Consider the following 26928-nt stretch of genomic DNA (forward strand, 5'->3'; position numbering starts at 1 on the left):
TATCTCTAAGGGAGAGCCCGGACACCCTGCGGAGAAAAGTCATTTCAGCCGCTTGTATCCGGGATCTCGTTCTTTCGGTCACGACCCATAGCTCGTGACCATAGGTGAGGGTTGGGACGTAGATCGACCGGTAAATTGAGAGCTTCGCCTTTTGGCTCAGCTCCTTCTTCACCACGACAGACCGATACAACGTCCGCATCACAGCAGACGCTGCACCGATCCGCCTGTCGATCTCCCGCTCCCTCCTACCCCCACTCGTGAACAAGACCCCAAGATACTTGAACTCCTCCACTTGGGGTAAGATCTCCTCCCCGACCCGGAGTGGGCACTCCACCCTTTTCCGACTGAGGACCATGGTTTCAGATTTGGACCATTTTTGGACAATGACCATTATTTTTATTCTTTATTCTTTGTTTTTACATTATGCACAACTCTCATTGATTGTGCAATAATCTAATTGTAACATGTATTTGTTACATAATTTGATGCATTTTTATGCTTTAGAAAACATTTATGTCTGAATTTTGGGTGGTTTGGAACGGATTATGGCATTTACATGGAAAATGCGTCTCCACTTACAAAATGTTGTAGTCAAGAAATTTCTTCCAGAACCAATTAATTTCATAAGTAGAAGTACCGCAGTATTTCCTTTGTATATTCTTAGTATTCTCTTGTACCTTTGTACCTCTTGTGCATTGTTTTTTTTCCTAGCTCCTTGTGAGCAGCTATTTCAGTTTGTAATCTGTCGGTGTGCTTTTCTGTAACAAATATTTTTGTTATCGCGATTTGTCTCAGCCTGCATTTCTGGAATCCAAAACAAGACTCGGTTCATTTCAGAACCTGACAGTAACACCTGACGCATTCGGGATCATAAACAACATAATAATCTGACCTTTTGATGAAATACCGCCGTGCTCCCTCTGGCATAACATCAACCGCATCGGAGAAAATGCGCAAGGAAATAGAGGAACATTCATTAGCTTGGAAAATGTTAATTACACTTCCTAGGGCACATCCAATTTAAAAAAGAATGCCTTCAAAGTATCTTGCTCAAATATGCCCTACTGCAAAGACGAACACTTGACACAGTGTATCAGATTTATTGGTAAAATAGCAGAATCTATTGTGTGACTGAACAAAAGCGTCTCATGTTCAACAATTGTAGCCTTTTTATTTTTTTTATAGCTTAAAGGGCAACAATTTCAATGGGTATTGGCGCATACATTTGGAGAACAGCACTGCTATAAAACTCCGGTCCATTGATTTCTAAGTATGACTTTGGCTTCAGTCATGACGGTTAAAGAGGGTTTAGCAAAAGAAGCGCCTCATTTAGAAATAATGGGGATGCCGCATTACGGTTCCATACTCTATCATTAACCTGTAAACTCTGTAAATTGGAAATATACCACAAATTACGAAATCCAAAACAATTTGACGTCATTTCAATGTCATGTATTTTCCAACAGAACCATTAATGAATATGGCTTACAGATGATTTCTGTTCAAAGAACAACGCAGAGCAAACTCTCCATAATTTATGCTTACAACCTGGGCTAAACTGAGCTCCTCCCCGACATGCAAAGGTTTTAAAATAGTCGGGACGTATCACGTTTTTGTCTGATATTACTACTTTCATATTAAACATGGCTTTGGCTGCATATTAGGGCATCGTAGAAGGAAAAACATGAACGGGGTAAAATGGAAATATTCTTGTGACCTCAAATCGTGACCAGGAAAAAAAAAGATCTGCGTTCTTGCTTGACAAATCTATTCCAGGCGTGAAGTTTTTTTATAAATCACATAGGATTTATTTTTTGTCAGCTTCATGATTTATGACAATATCAAGCAGTTCACTGAAACAAATCAGTATGCTGGATACAAAGTGCAATAGGCACGTGGGTGAGAGAAACCCGCAACACGGGTCTTTGGCGGGCCAGACAAGGAGTCCGCTGTCACCACTGCGGCGTTCTTCGTGTAATTGGTGGTTAGCCACTTGGTCAGTGCAGCAAGCTGAAAATGTTTGCGGGACAGACACCAAACAAAAGGGCAAAAAGGAGGAAGTATTGGTGTCCTTGGTGCTTTTATGAATTTCGGAGTCCAGTCAGGCACATCGTCTTTCTCTTATTTCAAAAGATTGAGTGATTAACTGCAGGACCGTGAAAGCGTTACTGTTGGCTCAGTTCCATTGTTCGACTCTGAGCCATACGATTCGGTGCCAGAGCAATGCATCATCGGACACCAGGCTTGTTCTATAAAAGATTATTCCTTTTTGGGGTCCACAAACCGGTGGCGATATTACTCTGTTCTCCAAGGTCACAGGCTAACAGAGCTATAAAATGGCATTAGGACAGGACAGGGATGGTTGTAGCTCAGTCAGACTTAAATCAAAGCACACAAACACACACACACGAACACACACACACACAGCCGCACATCTGTGCATTCACCCTTCCCACAGTCTGCCTCGAGCCTTGCTCGACAGAGCTGAAAATTGGAAATGGTCTGGAGGATGTGTCTTGTGGAGATACAGTACAAAAGCCTGCACTATGACCCTTGCGGATACTCAACATCAATCATCGGATTGCCGCTATTTTGTCTTGGTGAACCAACTACTGCAGATAATGAGAGTCCAGTCGTGAGAAAAGGATTGACGATAAAACTCAAATTTCCTTGAATTTGTCACTCAACTATGCCTTATGTGAGTGATTTGTGACTAAAGGACGATGAACATTTTGTCTTTGTGGATATTTCATACTGAAAGCTACTGTGTAAGATTCTTTCATAAATTGGAACATTTGAAAATGTTAAATGTACATACATATCGGGTGATGGCTAGCAAAGGGGAGCTAGATTTATATATATTTGTAATTTGTTATTATGGTTTGTGGAGCCGATGATGAGGAGAAAGGAGCATCAGCGCAGAGCGCAGATGCTTATGTGGAACTGGGAGTTGCCGCTTGGAATTGAAGCGGATTTACATGGGATAGGAGATGTGAGCCAATCTCTTTTTTTAATCAATGGACGCTACAGCTTCTTGTTTGCTTTCAAACTTGGCTTACGCACACACTTACACACACCTTCCATGATGAACAAAACGGAAAGATAAAGTAGACACAAGAGTTTGTGGGTTTGTGAAAAGGAAATCACTGCCGACCTTTTGTCGCGTGTCAACGATCGTAGCTCTGTATCGTTTAAAAATGCTTCTCACGGCACTCCAGATCCCTATTCTTTGCCAGTGCCCACGGTGAACTATACATAAAACAAACTCTGAATGAGAAAACTAATAACAATAAAAGATGTAGCGCAGCAGCTCTGATCGCATGCCACACTTCCACACTGATGACCGCTAGCAAGTTCCGGTGATACAGTTCACGTGCCAGCGTAGATTAAAGGTGAACTGCTTTTTAATTATATTTTATAAATACTTTTGTGAAAGTGAAACTGATAAGATGCTACGAGTGCAGTGTGCACTAACACACAAATATATCATATTAATAACACGCACAAAGACACAAATGTTTTGGGTGGGGTTTATTTTCCCCCTCTGGACCTCTCGCGAATGACTTGGGACCAGTCTGCGAGCTACTGGCCGATCGCGATCGACGTATTGGGCACCCCTGATCTAGAGTCGTCAGGAACTCTAATTGGAACGTAATAGGTCCCAGGGAAAATCAACACGAGCATGGGGACAGTAAGTGAACTCTGCACAGGAAGACCGGAGCGGAGATAAAAATACACGACTCAAAGATGGGCTAACCACTTGGCCACAGCGCTGCACGTCTAATAACGGTTATGGTGTAGTTGTAAACTGCTCCAGAAAAACAAACTCAAACCACTACACAGCAACCGTATGTTTACTTCTGTTGGGGAACATCGTTTCACAGTCTGGTGGCAAAATCAAGACTTGCTTTTATCCGATCGATCACTTTAACATTGTCCCGCTAATAGGAATCGACTGGTCTTCCAGAGACTCCAAACGTGCCTGCTCCCCAGAGTGCGGACAAACTTGTTCTTGTCCAACGGTTATTGATTGATTGATGAGACAGTGTATGAACTGCATCTTTTCAGGCACAGGTGAGGGGGCTGGAGTGGGGGGGCTTATCCATCAGCAGCGTGAAGCCTCTTAGCTCTCCAGCCTACCAACCATGTCCAAGCTGCAGTGTGTGGTTAAGTCGAGCGGAACGCACTCAATGGGTCCAGCAACTTTCCGAGGGGGTCACGGCGTATATGTCATCGCTGCTCCCCCCACTGTGTGCTGCCAGGTGGACTATTCTTTTTGCAAATACAGTGGGACATCTACTTATGAAATTAATTGGTTCTGGAAAAATTTCTCAACTAGAAAATTTTGTCAGCGGCGACACGTTTTCCATTTAGATGCCCTAATCCGTTCCAAGACCTCCCAAAATTCAGACATAAATGTTTTCTAAAGCATAAAAATGCATCAATATATGTAACAAATACATGTTACACTTAGATTATTGCACAATAAATGCATACTGTAAAAAACTAAAGAATAAGAATTAAAATGGTCATTTAACTTTTAACTGCGTCCAAATCATTTTTTTGCCCTCTTTAATTCATGTTCTCTCTCACGAGTGTTTTTTGCCTGCCGTTTTGTCAAGAACTGATCCAAGAACGTTTGCTTTTGTCGGCTTTTAACAATCCTTTGAAAACGTCCAAGTCAAACATCAGCATAGTCAGCAATCAATCGCCCTACTGGTGAATACTTTCTCTGGGTGATTCACATTTACGTAAAACTATCGTAACGATGGGGCGAATGATGAGGACGCTGCATCGAGCCATATCTCTCCAGCTACACACAGACACATACAATAGAGGTCCCTCTTAGCCAATGGGATGCCAGGATGATGATCGCTAACAGCCAACAGAGCAGCCGTCAGTAGGTTGCGTTCAGGAAACTCTGAGCTGAGTCTAGCAGCCCATACCGTATTTTTACCTTTCCTATCTTGAAATGTATTCCGTAACTAGAGGCAATATTTTCCTGTTGAGGCGTTTCGTAACTTGAAAATTTCATATGAAGAGACGTTCGTAAGTAGAGTTACCACTGTATGCATCATGATCTAATGACAAGGACACAGAACTGCCTGATGGGGCCTGAAAATGGCCATTTAGAGTCTTTTAATGCAACGTAACAGCTGAGGAGCCCGCTGACAAACAACTGAAGAGACAGCAGGTTGGAATCCAAATGAGCTTGTTCTCAAAAACCCGACTTGCCTTTGTCGTTTATCACCCTCATATTCTGCCGACAGTCAGCACAGACAAGTGTTAGCGCAGAGGATTGTCAGCGCATACAAGTGTTAGCTGATCCCTCTGCCGGTGATGATGAAGGAGGGAAAGAGGAGCGAGCTTTGTTGACATTGGCATCGGCGGACTGATGCCGGTTGGCAGTCTCAGCCCCCCACTTCCAAACAGGACCAATTTTCCCAGGGGGGAGGTGATGAAAGGCTGAAGACTAAGACTGCCTTTGCGTTGGCTCGGAGTCAACAAGATCCCCTTAATCAGCCTGTTAAAGATTCATACTCACGTGCGGCTGAGGCTTTCCTGTTTCCGACCAAAGAATCAAAGAAACCAGCTTTGATTGCACAGTGTCTTGTCTGGGTTTCTGGCTTCTCCTCGAGCTACCTCTCGACATCAGCTCTCAACAGATTTTCCGTCCAAAGTCCCTAAGCCTGAACTCACTTTTCTGGTCTCAGCATAGTGTTTTGGGGACTTTCGTTGCGTCCCTCGCCATGTCGCCGTCATGCCTCCGGGCAGCCTGCCACTACCACCCATGGGCCTCCTCCAAGTTCTTCCTCTCCGGGCTTCCATTGATCAAATTCAGGGGCCCCGGAGACGAACGACAGCCGAAGGAAAGATGTGGCACAATTCAGACTGAGAGGGATGTTTTCAGAGCAAATACTTCACAGACAGCAATAAAAACTATAAAGGAAAATAATAAAAGGTTTTCTTCTTGCCGCAAATGTAGTAACGCATTCTTCATCAAAATAAACCAACATAAACCCACAACATAAAGCGCGCAAAACTGTCCGTTTAGTGTCTGGCAAGCAGACGACCGAACAAGACCAGTCTTGCTCAAGTTTGTGGTGCAGTCTCCTTCTCTAACTGATTTTCCGATTAATGGTCTCTGGTTGTGATGGTAACGTTTAAAACGTGCCTTCAAAATAAGATACACTGCAAATACAAAGTGCATGAAAAATACGACTCACTAATAACCCCCCCGCACCCCCCACGTTCCCTTTGCAGGTCTGTGTGAAAGGTCTAAGTCCCGTTTGGTAGGTAAAATCATTCACATCATGGGAAACTGAAAGATTGCATCAGGGCTACTGGACTTGTTCTTGACTGTTGAAAGATACCGATCAGTTTGTTGGCAAAAACTGATTATAATCGACTGTGGCTGCAACCGCAACATCGATTGCGGCGCGCAATAAAAATAAAACGAGTTTGACATCATCGTTACCAGGAATCGATGCGAGACAAGTCATCGTATGTTTCGCAGAGACTTGTCTCTGCCGCACCCAGTGAGAGAGGCAGCAGAAAAACAGCGTTAAATAACACCCCCTGGCCGGCTCCTTTGGTGGAGTCTGTGAAGACACTTGAGTCGCATGCTCCTTTGTCGTTCCCTCTCATCAATCTCTGCCCTTTTTTTCTTTTTCTTTTTTTTTACGATGCCGTCTGCCAGGGCTCCACATACAAACCTGCCCCAACATGTCCGGCTCCTCTATCTTGTCACTGAACCAGATGCCCTTGACCAGCCAAATCGCTCCAACGCACTAAAGATATTTCGCTCTCGATCTGAGCGACAACCTTACGTTGGCTATCATAAATCAAAGCTGATAAACATGATGATGGACTTGATTTAGGGACAGAGACACACACGCAGGCGCCAGACTGTTCGGTGTTGTTACACTTCATCCCCGCAAGGTAACTGGCAGACACACTTAGATGTCAGCCAAATAATTCACTGCGATTCAGTACTTGTCAGTCACCAGATACTGACCCATTTGCAAGAAAAAAATACCTCAAAGATGACAGTCCGAACAAGAAGAATGAGGCTATTATTCCAAATGATGTCGAAGTATCTTTGTGTGAAGATGCCACTGAGGGGTGAAAAAGGTGGGCACTGTTTAGGTCTTGATGTTATTGAAGCAGGTCTGCGGTCTAAAGCAGGGTACAAACAGGTTTATAACATTAACTGTTTTTTAAAAGATAACAGACCCTACACGTGATGAGCTCAAAATGGTCATTTCGCTGTCTGCAAAGGTAGTGCCACCACCCACAAAGATATCTCCATCGATAATCGCCTTTGTAGGACCAGGACTGACATGTGGGAAAACAGTACAGTACCAAGAGGCATCAAGAATGTCGGAAAAAATACAAAGGGGAATAAAGACTAGTAGTCGAATAAGAAATACAGTAGCTAGGTTTCAAAAACAACATCTGGACTATTCAATTTTTACAATCAACGGCAGAGGTGATTGATACAATCTAAAGCTCAAGAAAAGAAAAAAAAAACACCTAGAAGAACAAAACTCCAAAATTGCCATCAAGGTAAGAAGATGAGAAGGAATAAACACGCATGCCATCATTTTTCCAGTAATTTACAAGACATGGCTGACACGTGATAGAAGTTGATTGTTGCCCGGAGAGCAGATTTATGCGCAATAACTATCTCCACACAGCTTGACGATTAAGTTTGACCTTTAAAAACTCGCATCCGATAAAAGATGTGCAGATGTGTGATGTTACTTCAGCTGAGTATTAAAAGTGGATGACAAGAGTTAGCGAGACCCAGAAAGATTCTGTAAGGAGGAAGAAGCCATGTTCCCATTTTTGCGACTGAAGATTTTCACTTTGTACTTTGACAATCCGCTCGCATCTGGGACAAGTAATCAGCGAGATCCAGCTGATTGAGCTGCGGTCAAAAAAAGCGAGCTGTGTATGATGTGTGCTTAAAACAACGGTAAAAAAAACACGTGCCAATTTGTTTCAATTAGAAATTGTCAAAAAGGCGGTTTATGGATGTAGTGAAAGAGGACATGAAGGTAGCTGGTGTGAAAGAAGAGGATGCACAAAACACGGTTAGATGGAGGCAAGTGATTCGATGTGGCGACCCCTGAAGGGAAAAGCCGAAAGGAAAAGAAGAAGTAGTCAAGATCTTCAAAATGTATGTATAGGCTCTGTGTGGATGTAATGTGTGTTCAAGTTCCTTATGGGATGAATGGCTATAATCTCATTTGCAAGTTGGCGGATTTTGTTGTTGTCGAAAATTCCATCTGTTTTCACCGGGCAGTCACTCACTCACCACGATCCCCTTTTGTGCATTGTCTTTTGGACAAGGCCCGACCTGTTTTTGTTTTCAGGACAGATGTGAAGTCCCAAATGGTATTCCCATCCCTCATTCCTCTCATTCCGTTCTTTCGCAGCGGGCCAGAAATTAGTCAGCGGACAATGGCTGCTGAAACGAAAAGCCAATCTCCAAGCAAGCGTTTCATTTTCTAAAAGCTCAAATAGTGGATATAAAAGGCAGTCCAAGTTAATGTACAGTGACATTTTTCAACAGAAGCGAGAAGGTTGCGCCCTATGCCTTTGAAGGGTATATGCACCAATATCAAACTCCATTCATCCATTTTCTGATCCGCTTTATCCTCACAAGGGTTGCGGGGCGTGCTGGAGCCTATTCCAGCAGGTGGGGGACATCCCGAACTGGTTGCCAGCCAATCACAGGGCACACAGAGACGCATAACCATACGCACTCACAATTATACCTCGGGACAATTTAGAGTGTTCAGTTAACCTACCATGCATGTTTTTGGAATGTGGGAGGAAACCAGAATACCTGGAGAAAACCCCACGCAGGTACAGGGAGAACATCCAAACTCCACATGGTAAAGGCTGGAGCCAGAATCGAACCCTGCACCTTTGCATCGTGAGGCCGTCGCGCTACCCACTGGATCGCCGGGTGGCCCCAATATCAAACTGACATAAATAAAGATTAAGGTAGGTGTCTAGATTTTAGTTAGTTTCACTTGGAGGGCCGTTATGACTGAAACCATATAAAGAAGTCACCTATTGTTTGTATTGTTGTAATGAGGGGTTTGGTAACAAGAACTGCTGACAGTTTCACTCTTATTAATGACAAAGGACAATTTAAAATTTTGGTAGTGATCTTAGCAAGCATCATGAAAGTTGACATCTTTGATTTGCTTTTGCGTGCCACGTAAAATGAGGTGGCGGGCCAGATCTGGCCCCCGGGCCTTGAGTTTGACACCAGTGGATTAAGGCATTTATTGTACAGACCTACCAATTTTTGCACACACTATCATCCTGGTGAAAATGTTAGTAATTTACATAATGGATATTGCTGATATTAGAGCATATGATTTTTGATACATTGAAATGAAGAGGAGGAGCACCGCATGTCTTTATCCAGAGGTTAGTTTGGGGTTTTATCAAAACGTCTGTGCTGCACTGAGATCAGCCAGCCTGCGTCAGCATAAAGTCACTTAATCACATAACATCAAGACGAGGTTGGATTTCTTCAGCTCTTGCAGTGAAGAAATATGTGACGAGGCGATTGGCTCCAATGCTCATTGTGAATCCCGGCTACACCGAGAGGGTCAGGTAAGGTTTGTGAGCTTTTTAATGGCTGCCTATCTAACATGCCTGTCACCTCATTGCTGTCCTATCCGCGTGATACTGTCACTTCTAATCTGCCAGAGGACGTTTGAACCTGCAGCGGAATCACTGCACTCGTCAGTCATAGCACAGGTGATTTAGGTGACCGGCTGACACACCCTGGGGGGGCTCAACGTGCTCATGCACGGAGGTTTGGCCACCCGTGAAACTCTACACAACAGACAGTAGCACCTTGATGTTCAAATATCTTCAGAACACCCCAGCAGACCTCATTTCAGTCAGCATCACAGGATTAAATCAGTGTGTATTTTGCTTTGCTCACCTTGGTTTTTTTTGGTGGCGCTTTTACAGGGAGTGGGGAGAGAAGAAAAATCTCCTTCTGAAAAGCCTCCTGGATGTGAGCAGACGCATATTCTTAGCGCAAAACACTCTGCTAGTATCCAATTACTTATGTCCAGCGTTAACAATCACGGAAGCAGAATCACACATTTTCCCTTTGTACGGTGATATTTAGCACTGCAAGTGTCACGTTGAGCTCGAAGCGACAGAGTAATCGCTTCGTGCGCAACAAACTGGGGATAAGTGGATCACCGAAATAGCAGACACAGAAAGTAACTTTGTCACGAAAATGATATTTATTACAACACAAAACCCCCCGTCTAAACGGATAACAGAAAACGCTGGCCAAAAAGAGAACCAGGAAATAATTATAACGAGGCAACAGAAAACGCTTGCGAAAAAACGGGAAGGAGAAAGTTTAGGCACAATACTATAATTACACACGAGAGGATGTCTAGGAACACAACAATTATCAATAGTCTTTAAGGCAGTGTTTAAACGAGAAGGAATAGGCAACGGTAATGACACGGCGCGGAATACTCAGGCAGTGAGTCGATTGCCGGAGCGCCTAAATATAGCAGGTGCAATCACCGATAAATGGGTGGCAGGTGTGCAGGTGGCAAGCGAGAACATCTGCCCCCTGCTGTCAAATACGGAACGTGACAGTAAGAGGGAACCCACGGTTCTGCGTCACTGAATTTCCCTTTGCACTCACGAGTCTAAATTGCCGAAGGATGAGGTGAAAATGTCATGAGCCCATTCAATTGTTATTTTGGTTCCATTAGGAGCCCCCCCTCCCCAACACTCTTATTGGCCCGTGCCTGTCTTTATGTTTGCACACTAGCCGCGCTGTTTGCTTCTTGGCAAGTGCTGCCGTTGGCCACAGGCCGACACTGCCCGCTTCAATGTGTTTATCGCCCTCGTCTACGTACAGGCAGTCACATGAAGGAGCGCAGCAAGACGAGGTCAGAGTTGCTTCTAGACTCAATAATAATGGCAAGGATGAGGAGCGCTATACAGTGGCCAATCGATGGATGAACGTTGCCCACAATTTACGAGACGACCAATCCAGCGTATAACCTGACAATCCGGCGACCCTAATGAGAACAAATGATCTCGAAAGTGGATGGCTAAAACTCAACAGAGGGAAGTTTATTGGATCGCAGATGTCAAATTAGAGACGGGTGACTGTTTATTTATGTTTGGTTTCAGCACAATTGGCAGTATGCAAGCTCCTAATGCTTGTGATGTGATGATGCACAGTGCCAGAGGCCTTGTGGGGTGAGCGGTGAGCTGGCAAGGCATTTAATCGATAGTTCCACTGCTTTCGATCGCTGGGTTGGGTGGGGAGGGGTGTGGTGGTGGGCGTCGGGGGGGGGGGGGGGCGGGGGGGGGATACCACTGAAATTGAGCCGCTCCTTTATCTATTACAAAATGACCGTGGAAAAAAAAACATACACTGTTATTCATGTTTCATAAGGCCGCTACAGTTTCCCATGCTGGCATTCATACTCTTTGCCTTTAACTGAAGGACCTTTAGACAAAGCTATGAATAACGCACGCTAATGAGGGTAAACCGTATAGAAAATGGATAGATAATTAAACAGATCGCTCTAATTTTAATTTGCCATCCGTGTAAGAAGGATAGGAGCACGGGCAGCCTTCAAATGAGAGTCAGTATATAATCCTCCCAGCAAGTGACAAACTGGCACGCACGCAAATGCCACAATTGAGCAATTCCATCACGAACGAAGGCAATGGCGTGTGGCTCACCATTTTCACAATGCAAAACGTGGGGTAAAATTATTATTCGATGCCTTCAAGTTGAGGATGAAAATACTCTGTTCACCCTGACTTGTTTGTATAAAACATAAAATAAAAAAAGTAAACAAGATATATCGATGCTTGAGTCATATATAACCCTTTCAGGGACAGCAGTAACTATAGGAGACAGCTTATCATTTTATCAGGTTACAGGGTGCATGAAAGGGTTAAAATTCTTTTGCAATTGTCGAAAAATAGTCATCCATTTTGCAACCAATGGTCTGTTCTCTTCTTGACCAGCCTCTACTCTTAATTCAAAATGATTTAAGGACAACCGAGACAGAGTGATGCCCACCTTTTTCCAGAAGTAATTCAGGGTGGGATCCACTACTGCCAAAAGATTGATGAATGGAAGTGGTAAGACTCCAAGTATTTCTCAAAATGAGAATTAAGGTGAGTCATCGGAGAGTGGGAGTTAGTGGGTCCTGATGCTGCACTGAGTTACGCAACCCACTTTTTCAAAGCAAATGGCTGCCATTAATGGAGATGCCACATGAAGCCAGGCCCAGGTTTGCAGATTTGCCAAATTACAACTCCACCATGCCAAACCGCAGATGTGATCTATAGAGTTCATTAAAATGATGTGAGCCTCCTGAATCACTGCGGGCACACCCGGGCCTCCAATGATATCACCCAGCATTAAAAAAAACAAGAACTTGGACTGGTAGCAACACACCCATGATGTATACTCAAGTCTGAACTTCCGCAGTTATCTGCGCGGAGAAAACGAGCTTTAAACCAGACGCCAGACACTCTGTTTAAACAGAAACCTCAACATTGGGACAAAAAATGAGAATCAGTTGTTGGTTTGCTTTGGCCATCTACAACAGTGGTCCCCAAGCCCCGGGCCGCGGACCGGTACCGGTCCGTGGGTCATTTGGTACCAGGCTGCACATAAAGAATAATTAACTTACATTACATCCATTTGATTTATTTTGGAATCTGAAAGATTTTTTTATTTTGAAAAATGACCGGATTCTCTGTGACATCCGTCTACAGTACGTCACTCTTGACGCGTTTCTCGGTGACATGATCGCTAAAATGAAACCCAGGAGCTAGCAAAATGAGTAAAAACCAAACGTCTTTGTGAATTTTCTTTGGGAAGGGGAAAAGGCCCAGCCAGGACTTCCAAGAAAAAGAAGGCTACATTTCATAGACAGTACTTAAAATACGGATTTATCTCAACGGGAGATTCCTACCCACCAAGCCCATTCTGCATACTATATGGTGATGGTGAGTCGTATTTTTCATGCCCTTTGTATTTGCGGTGTATCTTATTTTGAAGGCCCATTTAAACGTTACTATAGCGACCAGAGAGTGTTGCGGCCAGATAAGACGTTCCTCGTGTCGTGATTTGCGTTTATTATTATGTTTTGAAAATACCACAGTTTTCATGCAGGTCGTATCATATTGTTTTGTTGTATTTATCCGTCACACCTTAAAAGCTAGTCCCTGAAAATATTGTCGGGTCGAGTGCGGTTGAAGGTTAGGGTGAGCTTGTCAGTATTGTCTGACATTAAACAGGTCCGTGGGGCAAAAAAGATTGGGGACCTGTGTTGTCAAGGTTTGTTTGATTCTGTGGTAAACAGGATGAATGTGAGCTGCCAATGTTCTGCTCTTTGCAGCTGCAGCTCTGATTTAGGAGACACATGGTCAAGTTTGTGTGAGGTTCCACACAAAAGAAAAAGAAAATAAAAAAACTCCTGACCCCGGGAATCTTCTGCCAGGTCTCTGGGATTCGTCCTGAATCTGTCCCACCCTGGCAGCCCATCATCCACAAGGGTGAAGCAATGAACAGGGCGAGCCTCGCAGATGTTTAATCTTCATAACTCATCCACAAAATGTCGTCACGCAACAATGTTTGGCGTTCTCTTCTAAACACATAAAATGACGGATGATGATGTTGTCCACAGCTAAATTCCCCTGGGGGGGTGCAGCACCCATGAATCTGAGCTGTTTCTTTCCGTTGCATACGGCCCAGCAGACCGTGACACATTCTTGAGAAATGCTCTCCAGTAAAAGCACAGAGCGTTTGACAGTCATCACTGGCTGCAGCAAAGATAAATCTAAGATGCCGGAGTTGCCATCAGAGAATATATTCTCGATCATACTTGAGAACATTACAGCTCAACTCAACTGTATTTATAGAGCACTTTAAAACAACCACCACTGTATACAAAACGCTGTACATGGAGCAAAGATCGTACATACAACAATAAACAATAAAAGACTAAATTAATAACAAAGACAGTAGAAAGGACAAAAACTGTCAAACTAAAATCAAGTCTGAGTCATGCTGAGTCAAATCCAAAGAATACAGATGAGTTTTGAGACAAGTTTTAAAGATGGGTAGTGAGGGGGCTTGCCAAATGTTTCGTGGGAAGTCATTCCAAAGAAAGGGACCGGCAACGGAAAATGCTCGATCCCGTCTGAGCCTCTGCTTGGTTCTTGGTACCTCTAAGAATGTCTGGTCCGGAATGGACCGTTAGAGGGGTAATACTTTGCCACGTTCAAGCAACATGCGGCAGTCAATTGCTGGGATTTCAGTACCCTTACATTTCTGCTACCCGTTTTTTTATGGGTAAACTTAATAAACAATGGGCGCCTCGGTGATCCAGTGGTTAGCGCGTCAACCTCACAGAGGTCGTGGGTTCGATCCCGGCTCCTGCCTTCCTGTGTGGAGTTTGCATGTTCTCCCCGGGCCTGCATGGGTTTTCTCTGGGTATTCAGGTTTCCTCCTACATTTCCAAAAACATGAATGGCAGGCTGATTGAACACTCAACATTGTCCCTAGGTGTGAATGTGAGCGCGGATGGTTGTTCCTCTCTGTGTGCCCTGCGATTGGCTGGCAACTGCTCCAGGGTGTCACCCGCCTACTGCCCGAAGACAACCGGGATAGGCTCCAGCAACCCCCGTGACCTTTATGAGGATAAAGTGGATTAGAAAATGGATGGGTGGATGGAAAATAAGCAATGGGGCGACCCAGGCCGTGCATGTCCGATGGAAACCTGCTCAAATATCTCACATAAGAGGCAATGATGCGAAACCCAGATGCAGCGATCTCACGCCCGGTTCTCCGTCAACCTGTCGCAGACACAGCGTGCCAAGTATTTGATGTCTGTCGGGAGCGAGAGTGAGAAGGATGGGAATTCACAAACGACTTGCAGACGTTAAAACGTGAGTGGTGCAAGGCTAACTTTAGGGGCTGCATTCAACGGAATTACCCAACTCTCTCATTTAATTGGGATGATTTTAGATTTTAGATAAAGTGAGTGTGAGGCTATGAATAAAACGACTCGAGTCGTTTAAGGACTGCCTACCCGGTTAACATTAAGTGTGCAAATAACGACCAATTAAGACCACCCTTTGCGTTTTATTCCCACGACTACATCTCCTCCAAGAGGTAAGGGGCACCCTGGACTGGTCGCCAGTCAATCACAAGACACAGGACAAACAATAACTCAGACTCACATTGACTCCTAAAACATGCTTTTGGAATGTGCTAAAAACCCAGAGTACCTGGGGAAAGAATCTGTGAACTTGCAATTCGAACCCTGAACCTGATCAAAGACATTCTAAACAAATCCTGTGCATGCACATTATCACTCAAAGCATGTCTTAATGTGGAAATAATCTCCCCACCTCCACGGTACGCCTGAAGAAGCCGCTCGATGAAGGGGAACCGAGTGCTACATGATTTGTTGCCATGAAACGGAGGGCATGCTGAAAGAAGATAACGCGCCCTGCTGGTTAGCGGAGACTACCCAACCCCCCCACAGCCTCCTGTCCCGCCGCCCTATTCACCTCATCCAGAGTTCATATCCTAAACTCGGCAGGAGAGAGGCCACTCAGGTCTAGCCACAAAGCAAGTTGTCGGCCGTGAGGTCTACGGCATGCAGAAAGATTGTTGGAAAGTCCATCGTTTGCATGCGACTGCTTTCGCTGCGAAGAGAGGAGAGTGATAACGCCTACAGAGGAGCGTCACCTTTGTCAGATGGGTTCAGAGGCTTTGGGGTTTTGATATTTAATTTGTCCGGATTTAAGATAAAGGTATTAAGAAGATTAACCCTTCTCTTGTGATCCACTCAACGGGGGTTACATTCACCATCACATTCTCTTCAAAATGACCTCCGCGACCCACTGTGGGTCACAACATGAGGTACACCTGCATGGTCTCACGACATCCAATCAAACCTCCTCTGAAATTACCTTCATTTAACTCCGAATTTGGCAGCCATGTCTGTCATAAATAGACACCCCCCCCCCCCAAAAAAAAGTCTCAAAAAACCGAAACACAAAAAAATCACATGAAGTCTGGCATTTTGATTTCCAGTTATTATTTTGGTCATTTCCCGAGATCCCTGAATGAAAATTCAGCCCTGGAATTCAGTTTCCATTTGCAACATGATATTTTACCCTTTCAGAGACAGTGGTTACTACAGTGGACAGTTTATCATGTTATCAGGTTACAGGTTATCATTATTGGTGTATGAAAGGCTCAACAGGCATGTCTGTTAGGATTCGACACAAATCCTCCCAAAAAGTCTAAAAAATCCATGGCCGAGAGTCTGCCACTTTAAACAGCCATTCAAGTGTCATTTTGGACATTTCTGTGGGTTTGTCAAAGAAAATTCAGTCCCAGAAGCCAGGTTCCTTGAGTAACAGAGTAGCAGAGAGTGGCTGCCTTTACAGCTACTACTATACTTTTTGTTCTTCTACTTTTTTCCTCTCATGACTTTGCTGCTGCAAATTGGAAATTTCTCCATTGTGAGACAACTAAAGGTTTTCTTATGCTTATTATTATTATTATTATTATTATTATATTAACATAAGGTAGCCCGGAGGTCCAGTGGTTAGCACGTCGACCTTACAGTGTCGTGGTAGCCGGTTCAATTCCAGCTCCGGCCTCCCTGTGTGGAGTTTGCATGTTCTCCCCGGGCCTGCGTGGGTTTTCTCCGGGTACTCCGGTTTCCTCCCACATTCAAAAAACATACATGGCAGGCTGATTGAACACTCAACATTGTCCCTAGGTGTGAGTGTGAGCGCGGATGGTTGTTCGTCTCTGCGTGCCCTGCGATTGGCTGGCAACCGGTTAATAGGTTTATTTGGTTTCCATTAGGACAAGACACACACACACACACACAAAGTCTCTAAAGCCAAGCCTGTGAACACGCAGGAAGTTTGGCATTTTGGTTTGAAGCAGCCATTTTAGGCAATCCAATTGTGGTTCAAAGAAGTGTGAATACCGGTACTTTTGCAACCATTGCTGAATGGATGAAGGAGATCTGATTGTTGGCAGAGCTATCGTTATATTTGTGATGTGTGTACGCAAATGAAGGAGGCTGTATCCTTCCCCTGAAATTTGACTGCGATTGTTCTCCAGCCAAGGATGAAACATCTCGAGCTGCAGCAGCATGACTGCGGGCAAGGCGGACGCTTTCCAATCATTTGTGGGAGAGGAAAAAAAGGAAGATGTTTATCAGTGGCGGAAATTGCTTGTCATCTCTCCCTGAACTCTTATCCATCACAAGTCTCCCAGCTTGTGACCTTTCAAGCGGGCCTTGAAAGTGGACTTCAGTGCTCAGCGCATCCCGCGACCGCGGGAAGTTGAGGAGCTGGCAGACCCACATGAAATGATGCAAACTTTGAAGAGGTGCTTAACTGCGCCGCGTTTCATTAACTAGTGGCCTCTTAGCTCTTTGTCTCGGCCGTCTATTGAACCCCAGCGCGCCACTACTCAGCTTTAAAGCCGCCCCCGTCTGAGCTTCTTCCCACAGCGGCCCGAGTGGGCGTGGAGGGGAGCGACGAGGTTCCCGGGCGTGACTAATGCGCCGGCCTGGTGCATGCTGGTACGGGTGACGACCCCTCTTCTAGCTTGTATGGCGAAACCCGCAATGGCTGTCATGGAGGGCGGCACAATGAACCAGCCCCCAACCCCCCCTGTTGTGTCTGTGCATCACCCCCACTCTGAAGGCAACAAACCCCCGTGATGCATTCAAGGTGGACCCTTTCAACTGGTCATTCGGATCAGCAATAATGAAGCGGGCTTTGGCTATGTCTGTTTTCAAAAGTATACCATTCACAAGACGTAATGGCTTTCGGGTGAAATTTCAGAATGTACTCTATCAATTCAACTTCACCGGCGCCTTTTCCAGAAGTGGCTTTCTTTAAGCTCAAGCATTTTATGACCTGGTTGACTTCAAAATCCCCCACAATTAATGTACAAAGCACACAAAACATCCAGAAACTTTTTGAAATTTGAGAAAGTTGTTATAATTTAAGGGGTACTAACCTATACAAAAAATCCAAAACACAAACAAACATCAAGCAAAGGAGTATATCTATAACAGGTGTAAATCCGTGGAATAATTTTGAAATGGACCTGAAAATGAGTAACTCGCTTGCTGAGTTCAAAAACAAATTCAAGAGAGTAGTACAAGAAAACTACACAAATCAGAATTAAGCTGATAAAATTGGATACATTTAAAAATATAGAAATACATTAGAAACATTTGTTGATATGTAGACTATTTCCTTTTTCTGTATTGATAAATAATCAATTCATATATTATATATATAACAAGGTGTAGGACTAGACAAGTTTTTTTTTACTTCTTCCTACTCCTTTGAACGTATTATTTATGATGATGACTATTTTCTTTTCCTTTCTTATATCTTGCTTGCCTTCATTTCTTGCCAATTAGTTGCTGTATTGTATATTTAATCTATTCAATAAACAATAAAGATCTTAAAATGATGCTCATTCGCGCCTCCTGTCGCTTTTGGCATGCACTTGACTTTTCGATTGCCGACTTGTCCACAGACCCAAGTGCTTAGCTGGTCAGTAGTCAACTAACTGAGGAGTGTGGCGGGGGACTGTTACGGCAAGAGTTTCCTGAAGCCACAAGGTATTCGGGTGCGCTCCACGTGCCCCCACAATCTCAGCACATTAACAGTCTTGAAGCGTAGGCACTTCAAGCAAACCACATGATTACACGGGCCACTAACACACTCTCTGTCTCTCTCTCTCTCTCACACACACACACACACACACACACACACACACACACACACACACACACACACACGCACACCACCACCGTTCACACGCTCATTGCATATGCCGGTCGGTGCATTCCACGCCTGAGAGGAACATCTTTTTTTCCACTCGGGACACAAATTATCTCAGATATCAGCCCCAATTTTGTGTGCCGCTGCTGAGAGTCACATCTTTAAGGGGGGAAAAAAGAAGAAAAAAAAAGAACATTTACGCTGGATTGCAGGATGTTGTGTAATTCCACCCAGATGTTGGTACCAATGCTTTGTTTTCCCATGGTAACCAAGGTTTTTCCACCTACACGTCAGTGGTATGGCACAAATAATGCTGGTGCGATGTAGTACCATAGGGCACCTCTCCTCCATTAACCCTTTCATGCACCCTGATAACATGATAACATGTCCACTGTGGTAACCGCTGTCCCTGAAAGGGTTAATAAACCAACACAAGTCACGCCACTACAGGTGTGAGGAAGCACCACAGCCAGATATCGAAATATATTGTCCTACATACAAACAAGCTCAATACACTGAAGAAAAAATGCAGTTCAGAGTGGTTTTCTTTAAATCAGTCCATCTCCCACCTGCGAGGACCATGAAATGCGGTCCACATGCAGACTGACTGAACTGTCAAAACCTCGCTGGCGCATGAATACGACACGCGTGTGCCACTCGATAGCATCACTCATAGAAAAAGCAAAGAGTGGCTTGGGAGCGGGGGCTCGCACACAAACACACACAGCTTTAATTTATAATCACTGTCAGCAGCTGAACATATTCAGCGAACCACCGTCTGGTGAAAATGCACTGGCAGCAATAAACGCTCCAGGAAGGAGGGAGGAGGGAGACGAGGACAAGGCTGATGAGACTGTCATGAGTCCTGTGTGCTGATGTTGGGATGACGACTTTTCTCTGCGGAATACAGCTCAAGTACAGTACAGAAGGGGGTGCGCTCATTTACCACACAGCGAGAATTATTACACTCCAGATCCTGGGACATATTATGGGAAAGTGACCTTTTAATTGTAGAGCCGCAGTGCTGTCGGATTCTGTACTACAGAGGAGCACTATCACATCAAAACCTAAACCGATGCAGAGCTGCAGTGTTGTCTGCACTTTTGGGTGCTTTTAAAAAATCTCAGAACTCTAATTAAAAAAATTAAAAACATCCATCCTTTTTAAAAATGTATATGCTGTTATTTCAGCCAGAGGCAGAACATGCAAACTTCACATAGGAGGGAGTCAAACCCAAAACCTCTATCTGAGGCAGCCGGGCCAACCACTATAACACTATGCTGCCACAATAATAACACATTAATGGTATTCAGACCGATGGAAAATTCTAAGCAGTCAGCGAGCATGTTTTGGCAATGTGACAGCAAGGAAGGATTCAACCCACGAACCTCTCCACTGCAATGCTGACATGCCAAACACAAGCCAACGTGCTGCCACGAATGCTCATAGCGCATAATAATTACATTGTTTTGATGAATTCAGGCCACGAAGGACCAAGTCAGTTAATTGCTGAGTGCTCGCGTGATTTATGAAGTTAATCATAGCCATATTTTTTTTTGGGGGGGGGGCAATATACCTAACTTAGCTGCCGGTTGTGTTTGTTTCTATTTAACTAGAACACAAAGAGCAATTACTACACATAATTATGGGCTGTAGTAGCTTGGCAAAATAATAACATGTGAGACCGCATGAGTGATTATGACATCGTTTTTTCCCACCGATATATATCACTTTGAGTCAGCAAAGTGCAAAAAGAAAGTAAATTTTAGTAGGTCGAGATGTGAAGGTGGGATGGTGGTCTTGGTTCTTACCGGTCTGGGCTCCGGCGTCGTACACACACTGCACAAGCAGGACAAGTCCGAGGAGCAGGTCCAGTCTCCTCTCCAGCGCCATGTCCACGGATATCCGTGAGGTGGTAGTCTTCGTAGCCCCCCTCTATCCGCCGCTCCACTCCTCCGACGCGGCGGAATATCGTAACACTCTCCTTGGTCTTGCTGAAGAAATATAAACGAAGAAAAAAAAACGTTTTGTCTTCCACGCGGAGGTGCTTCCTTTTCCCACACAAGTGCGCGTCCCCCGCCTCCAAAGTGAACCAACAAGAAAGAACAAAAATATCGGAATTAAATATTCAAATGGCACAAGATGGCAAAGTTGAACGCATCGAGGGCTGCTCTCCCGGTGTGCTTCGGCGTGTGTCTGAGGTTCGGTGTTTGCGTTCCTGGAGGAAAAAAGTGCGCGTGTGATGTCACCGCCCCCTTGCAGCCAATGAAATGGCGTCTTTTGGGATGCTGCGTGAATACACTTGGAAGACGAACGTTTTACCGTCTTTCGTGTATTCGGCTATCGCTAAGCTAACTATACTAGTGAAACGACAAATGTCAAAACATGTGATGAAATCTCCTTCTATTTCTGCATAAATATATATCACCTGATAAGCTCGCTATTTATGGTAGTGACAAACAAAATGTAAAAACAAAAAAAAACATCTATAAATCTACTCTAGCTAATGAGCTAATTACTCACGAGCTACCACACACAGAGAAGTTACAAATGAATAGAAATGTCATCAAATATCAAGATATAATGAACATTATTTAACCTGAGAAATATTGTGGACAAGTGAGAAACTCAAGATTGCGACGCTAACTGTCTGTTTACCTTGCTAGCTAGTTGTGTGCAATGATAAAGAAATTATATTTAATGCCCCTTTGAAGTTACACTGACAAATACAGATTTCATTTCTAAAATGCCAGAGCAGATGTTGATTGCGTTTGAGGGGGGCATCATAATATGGCCCAGTATTTCTAAATAAAATGTCGACATACAAATCATTCAAGAAAAAATATGACTCACTTGGCATTCCACTAGTTAAACATATGAAATACTGGAAGGACTGATTGATTTATTTTTTTTTGTCGCAAGTTAGTTATCATATCAGCCAAACTGAGAAAATATTCTAAAACTGCTAATAGTGCAAAAACTGAATGAATAAATATGGTATACTAAACATTTTCTTATTCTGGACATTCTTGATATCTCGCCAGAAGTTATGGTCACCTTGAAACAGGTATAAGTGCTGTAGTGTTGACACCATGACATCACCATTATGTGTGTTTTCCTCACAGGCGGCCAGACATGGGAGGGAGGTGGTCGTTGGGTGTTTTTTTCCCCTTCACCTGCCATGGCGTTCCCTATGCCACCCTTACAGGGAGGACTTGCCAATTAAGATGCAAACCACAATGGAAATTTGGGGAGTGGTCATGGAAAAGATGAGAAAATCAAGGAGCGTTTTTATAAATCACTCGGCTGCTGCCATCAAATATTCACACTTGAGAGGGCCTTAAAATATTCTCGCTTGTACATGACTAACCGCAAAAAAATGTCACCTTCCCTCAAAACAGCTAGAAAATATTATATAATCTTTTATTTTCACTCCGCAATTCAAGCATACTTTAGCCTGAATTATACATAAATATTAAACACTACTATTGAATTAATTCCATGGACTTACATGGAACATTAAGAGCAAAGCATGCCGCTGAAACGGTAAAAGATGTGGAATTTCCCCAAGCACTCCACCCACCTAGCCGAAATCCTTTAATGGGCTGCTAAATGTCTATGCTGGGCAATACACTAGAAGACCCCCGCCAAACATCAACAATAATTAAAAAAGATAAAATGTCGACATACAAATCATTATTCAAGATAAAATATGACTCACTTGTCATTCTACTAGTTAAAAGTATGACATATTGCTGCATGAGTTCAACGGGGGGAAAAGTTGTGCCTTCACCAGATGGCTATGACAAATGGACTTGGACGAAAATCAAAATGTAAATGCTAGCAAAAGAGTGCATAAGTCCATGTAAAGCTAAACGTGGGATCAACAAATTGAATTTTCAATCAGACATTTTTTTGTCACTTTATGTAGCTTTGAATGAAGATGCGCAAGCCTATTTGACTGCTATCCATTCGCACAGTCAAAGAGGCTTAGAAACTAAACCCTAATATGGCAAAAAAAAAAAAAATGTGACGTCAACTCTTCACAATGTAACACTTGAGTTTAGTCATCATCATGACTGAAAGTGTGTAAAGTTTTACCCAGCACTTGCAGTATGACCTTCGCAAGTCTTGGAGGGGGGGGGGGGTTCATCACCGGCTTTCTTGCTTTGCTCTTGCAGCTCGATTTTATCAGTGCTCACCTTATGGCAAAAATGTATCAGTGCCGAGAACAATGGTGGCAAAGCCTGTGATGTATTTACCTGAGAGGAGCAGCTCATCACTCAAGGAAAAGCTTCTTTTCGTCGCAGCATTCCCAACTCGTCCAATCACGGTCAATTCATCTTGTTCTATTGAGGCAATCGGAGCCCGAAGTGCACTTGAGCTCATTTCGCCGTGAGCGAACACTTGTACAAGGTCGTCTGCTTGGTGTATTTAGATTCATGCCAGTGGGGATGATACTGAAGTGAAATAATCAGTTATGTTTTTACAACATCATCTTGGTTTCTATTGGTCACGCTTTCATGCCATTTCTACGCCACAGGGGAAGTAAAAAACAAAACAAACAAAAAATAATAATCTATATATACATATTGCACGTCGTCCCGCACGCGGTCTGTCCTTCCGTCTGTCCCTTTTCAAAACGTACCTACTTCACAGCGCCGCCACTGCGCGCCGCCACTGCGCGCCGCCACTGCACGCCGCCACTGCGCGCCGCCACTGCGCCGCTCAGGCAGTGGCTCACTACGATCGCGCGGGCATCTTAGCGAAAAAATGTTGTCTACCCACAAGCATTGCAATGAAATTGTTAGTTATTTAATAGAGCTAAACATCTCTTTATTTTCGCGATAAGCAATGAAGATGAACAAAAAGTTGAACCAAGCAGCAACACTTTTGTGGGCCGAAGGCCCACCTTACCAGCCTTCCGCAGGAAGTAGCTGAAGAGCCGCCCGGAGGGCGGCGAACCAGCTAGTATTATATATGTATATAAATCTTCAAAATCTTACTCTCACTTGTTTCTACACGGTATTGATATATATGATTAATATTACGTTTGTAGATATCAATAAAGCAGCAAAATCCAACCATTTTAGCCATTGCAGAGGGTAGCATTTTGCCACTTGCTGTTGACTAAAAATGACATCACAGTGCCTACGCAGTGCAAACGTCACACTTATCTATCCATTTATCTATAGATATCGATATATAAAAGGCGCAGGTGCAAAAGCATAAAGCTGTGTGATGTATTTTTGAATGTTTCAAATAAGCTGTTATAAAAGTAAATGAAGATGGATAAAAAACAAACATGTTAAATCGAGAAACTTGTGATATTTAAAACAAAAATACATTGATTAGAATAATTATATGAATAAGACCTAAGCTTTGCATATTAACAAAAAAAAAACAAAAGTGAGAAATGGTGTTTTCTTCTTTATTATGGTATGACATTATTTTGCCCATAGTGGTGAAAGGAAAAACAGCTTTCAAAAAAAAAAAAAGACAAAATCTAGTGTTCAATGAAATACAGCATGATGCTGTAGCGATAACTTGCAAAGTAATTATTTCACTTGACAGCTGAGAAAGGTGATATATATTTACAACACATCCCAGTTGGGGCTAACTGGTTGAACACGGGCGATAAAGCCTCCCTCATCGGGGTGAGCTGATCCCATCAACAACACAAAAACAACTTCCACAAAGAGCTTGTACTGGCACTACGTGCCATTCAGAGGCATGAATGCCGAAGCCGCCAGAGACATACAAAAACAAACTAAAAACAATGACGGCTTCGTAATCTCTGCCCGCGAGTGTGCAAGCTTGGCATAAAGGTGCATATAGTTGTATTGCTTTGAGCAAAGGCCGTTGGTTCTAGTGTCACCGGGTTGATGCAAAAGAGCACTGAGCTGAGTTTGTCTTTTTTTGGGGGGGGGGGGGGGGGGGGGGCAGGGGGGGATGTATCCTCCTGTTACCAACCTTGCATTTGTGCCATCTCGCTCTGTCGGACTAGTTTAACTTTGCCTTAGAGAGAATCAGAGCAGTGCCGTAGGTCACTTTAATATGTATCAAATACATTTTTCATAAAATAAAAGCTAATGGTCAATCTCCCAGTGCAAAGCATATGAAATGGTATGTTTTTATAACACTATTGCATCGCAATGCTGTCATTGTCCGGTGAATGAACTCTGTAAATTCTGCCTAGCAACAACTGAGTAGGAAAAATATCTGAGCAATTCTGATGATCAACCCCACCTACTGTTGCTGCACCAAGAACCTCAAGAAGTCATCATTTAAAATAATTAGTGCATTAGAATTTTTTTTATGGGCCTTTGGGCACTTACGGCCAAGTCCTGTGAATTCTGCCTTACAAGTGACCAAAAATAAAATACATTGGACTGTTGTACTTATCCACGTTGCTGCTTCTAATTTTGATTGTCAAGGCATGTATCTGTTCACTTGGGGAAAAAAATTCAAGGTACCGGTATATTCGCATACTGATCCACAGTGGGCGTCGATATGCGCAGTCCATCTATTTTTTTTTTTTTTTCGCTTACGCCTCGGAGCTTCTTCATTCATTGGGGCTCAGATGATGATGATGATGATGCTGATGATTGTACATCGGATTGGCAAAGGACAGCCTGGCGTCTCTCCTGGATGAGCTCTCCTGAGTAAAGAAGATGAAGCACGGCCATTTTACATCTGCTACTTAGCGAAAACGTGCAACAAAAAGAAGGAAAAAAAGGGCACACCTCCGACTCCCTCCTCCAAGGGTACACGCTGATGGAGAGACCCCCACCGCGGTTGCTGTGCTTGGTCACGCGGCGGCGGAACTGAAATAATGCATGAACAAAAAAAAAAGAAAGAAAAAAAAGGAATTAAGTGTTGATGAGGATTTGATGGGGAACGTTAAAATCAAATGTATCAAATTAAATTGAATGGAACAGCACATTAAAAATAAGTTTCGCTGAGGTTGTTAGCCGTAGGTCTATGTACATGTGCATTTGTGGTGCATTTTTGGGGGAAGTCAAATCATCTATAAACTAATCTCTTTAAGGTTAATGTTGTAACGTCAGTGGTGTTCCGTCAGGGCCAGAAAAGCCTTCTCTGCTGGCCTCAACATTCTCAGAAAAGTACATTTATTAAATGTACTTTTCTGAGAATAACATAAAATAAGTTATGTGATTTTATTTTCATAAATATGTAAACAAAATTATTCTCTGTATTCTTTACGTCATATTATTTCCACTTAGTCGTTATTTAAAATGACATTGAAAGCCACTCAATGAATAACTTATTTATTATGGTAGAGTTTTTAACCAATCATATTTCAGCTAGCTTGTGTTGCCAGGTAAATTAAACTTTCTCGGGGCCTGCAGATTTTAAACAGAGCAGGCGGACCTTCCACGAAGCTACGGTGCGTTTAACGTTTGGGTACACTCGCGTAGATCTGCAGCTCAGTGAAACAGGCACTACATTGGTGAGTAAATGAATTTTATTTTACATTTCTTCTTGTCATTTTATTTTGTTTGTATTAAATGAATGGTAACAAAATAAAATGACAAAGATACAAAAATGTATCAAATAGATCTGCTCAACTGCAATGTATAATGGCGCATTGTAGTCACCTTTGTGCACGAAAGTTCGTTCAATCTCAGCTGCTTAACATTTTCAGTTATTTGCTGTCGTATAGCCTATTCTCACAATGCAAATGATCTGTTAACTTTATTTTCAAAGAATAGTTTGTTTTGTTATTGTGTGGTTGGTGTCTTATATGAAACCGCAACATTGCACAATTTATTGGACAGACTTGTTTAAGATCACACAGCGTAATTTGGGTGGCATTTTATTTAGTATTTTCAAATCATCTTTTTATTTTTGACAATATCTGTTTCCTGCTCTTAATTGTGAATGCATACTTGATGGTTTCAAATACTCCTGAAATAAAGTGCTGCTTGACAAGCCTATACAGTATTGTGTTCATGTATGTGACGTCACTGAAGGTCTACGGTTGAAATGCACGGCCCGCCACTGTGTAACGTG

The 26928-nt window shown here is 43.3% G+C and overlaps 2 protein-coding genes across 5 annotated transcripts in view; both read right to left on the bottom strand.

Annotated features, from left to right (window-relative positions):
* Positions 1–21106, bottom strand: part of LOC127592969 (plexin domain-containing protein 2-like) — a 58117-nt gene extending 37011 nt beyond the window's left edge. For both annotated transcript variants that reach the window (XR_007960272.1, XM_052054110.1), the window contains exon 1: positions 20703–21106. Coding sequence is in view for 1 of the 2 variants with exons in the window: in XM_052054110.1 (XP_051910070.1) it covers positions 20703–20784 (82 nt within the window). In the remaining variant the exon portion in view is untranslated. The remainder of the gene's footprint in view (positions 1–20702) is intronic.
* Positions 21107–24837: 3731 nt separating this feature from the next.
* malrd1 (MAM and LDL receptor class A domain containing 1) overlaps positions 24838–26928 on the bottom strand; it is a 32500-nt gene continuing 30409 nt past the window's right edge. For 2 of the 3 annotated variants that reach the window (XM_052054076.1, XM_052054077.1), the window contains exons 32-33: positions 25638–25718; positions 24838–25552 (exon numbers count right to left, since the gene is read on the bottom strand). In XM_052054076.1, coding sequence (XP_051910036.1) covers positions 25457–25552; positions 25638–25718 — 177 coding nt within the window. In that variant the 3' untranslated portion in view covers positions 24838–25456. The remainder of the gene's footprint in view (positions 25553–25637; positions 25719–26928) is intronic. The other variant, XM_052054078.1, reaches the window with a different exon arrangement.

This window comes from Hippocampus zosterae, chromosome 20 (genome assembly GCF_025434085.1).
Source record: "Hippocampus zosterae strain Florida chromosome 20, ASM2543408v3, whole genome shotgun sequence".
NCBI classification, from domain to species: domain Eukaryota; kingdom Metazoa; phylum Chordata; class Actinopteri; order Syngnathiformes; family Syngnathidae; genus Hippocampus; species Hippocampus zosterae.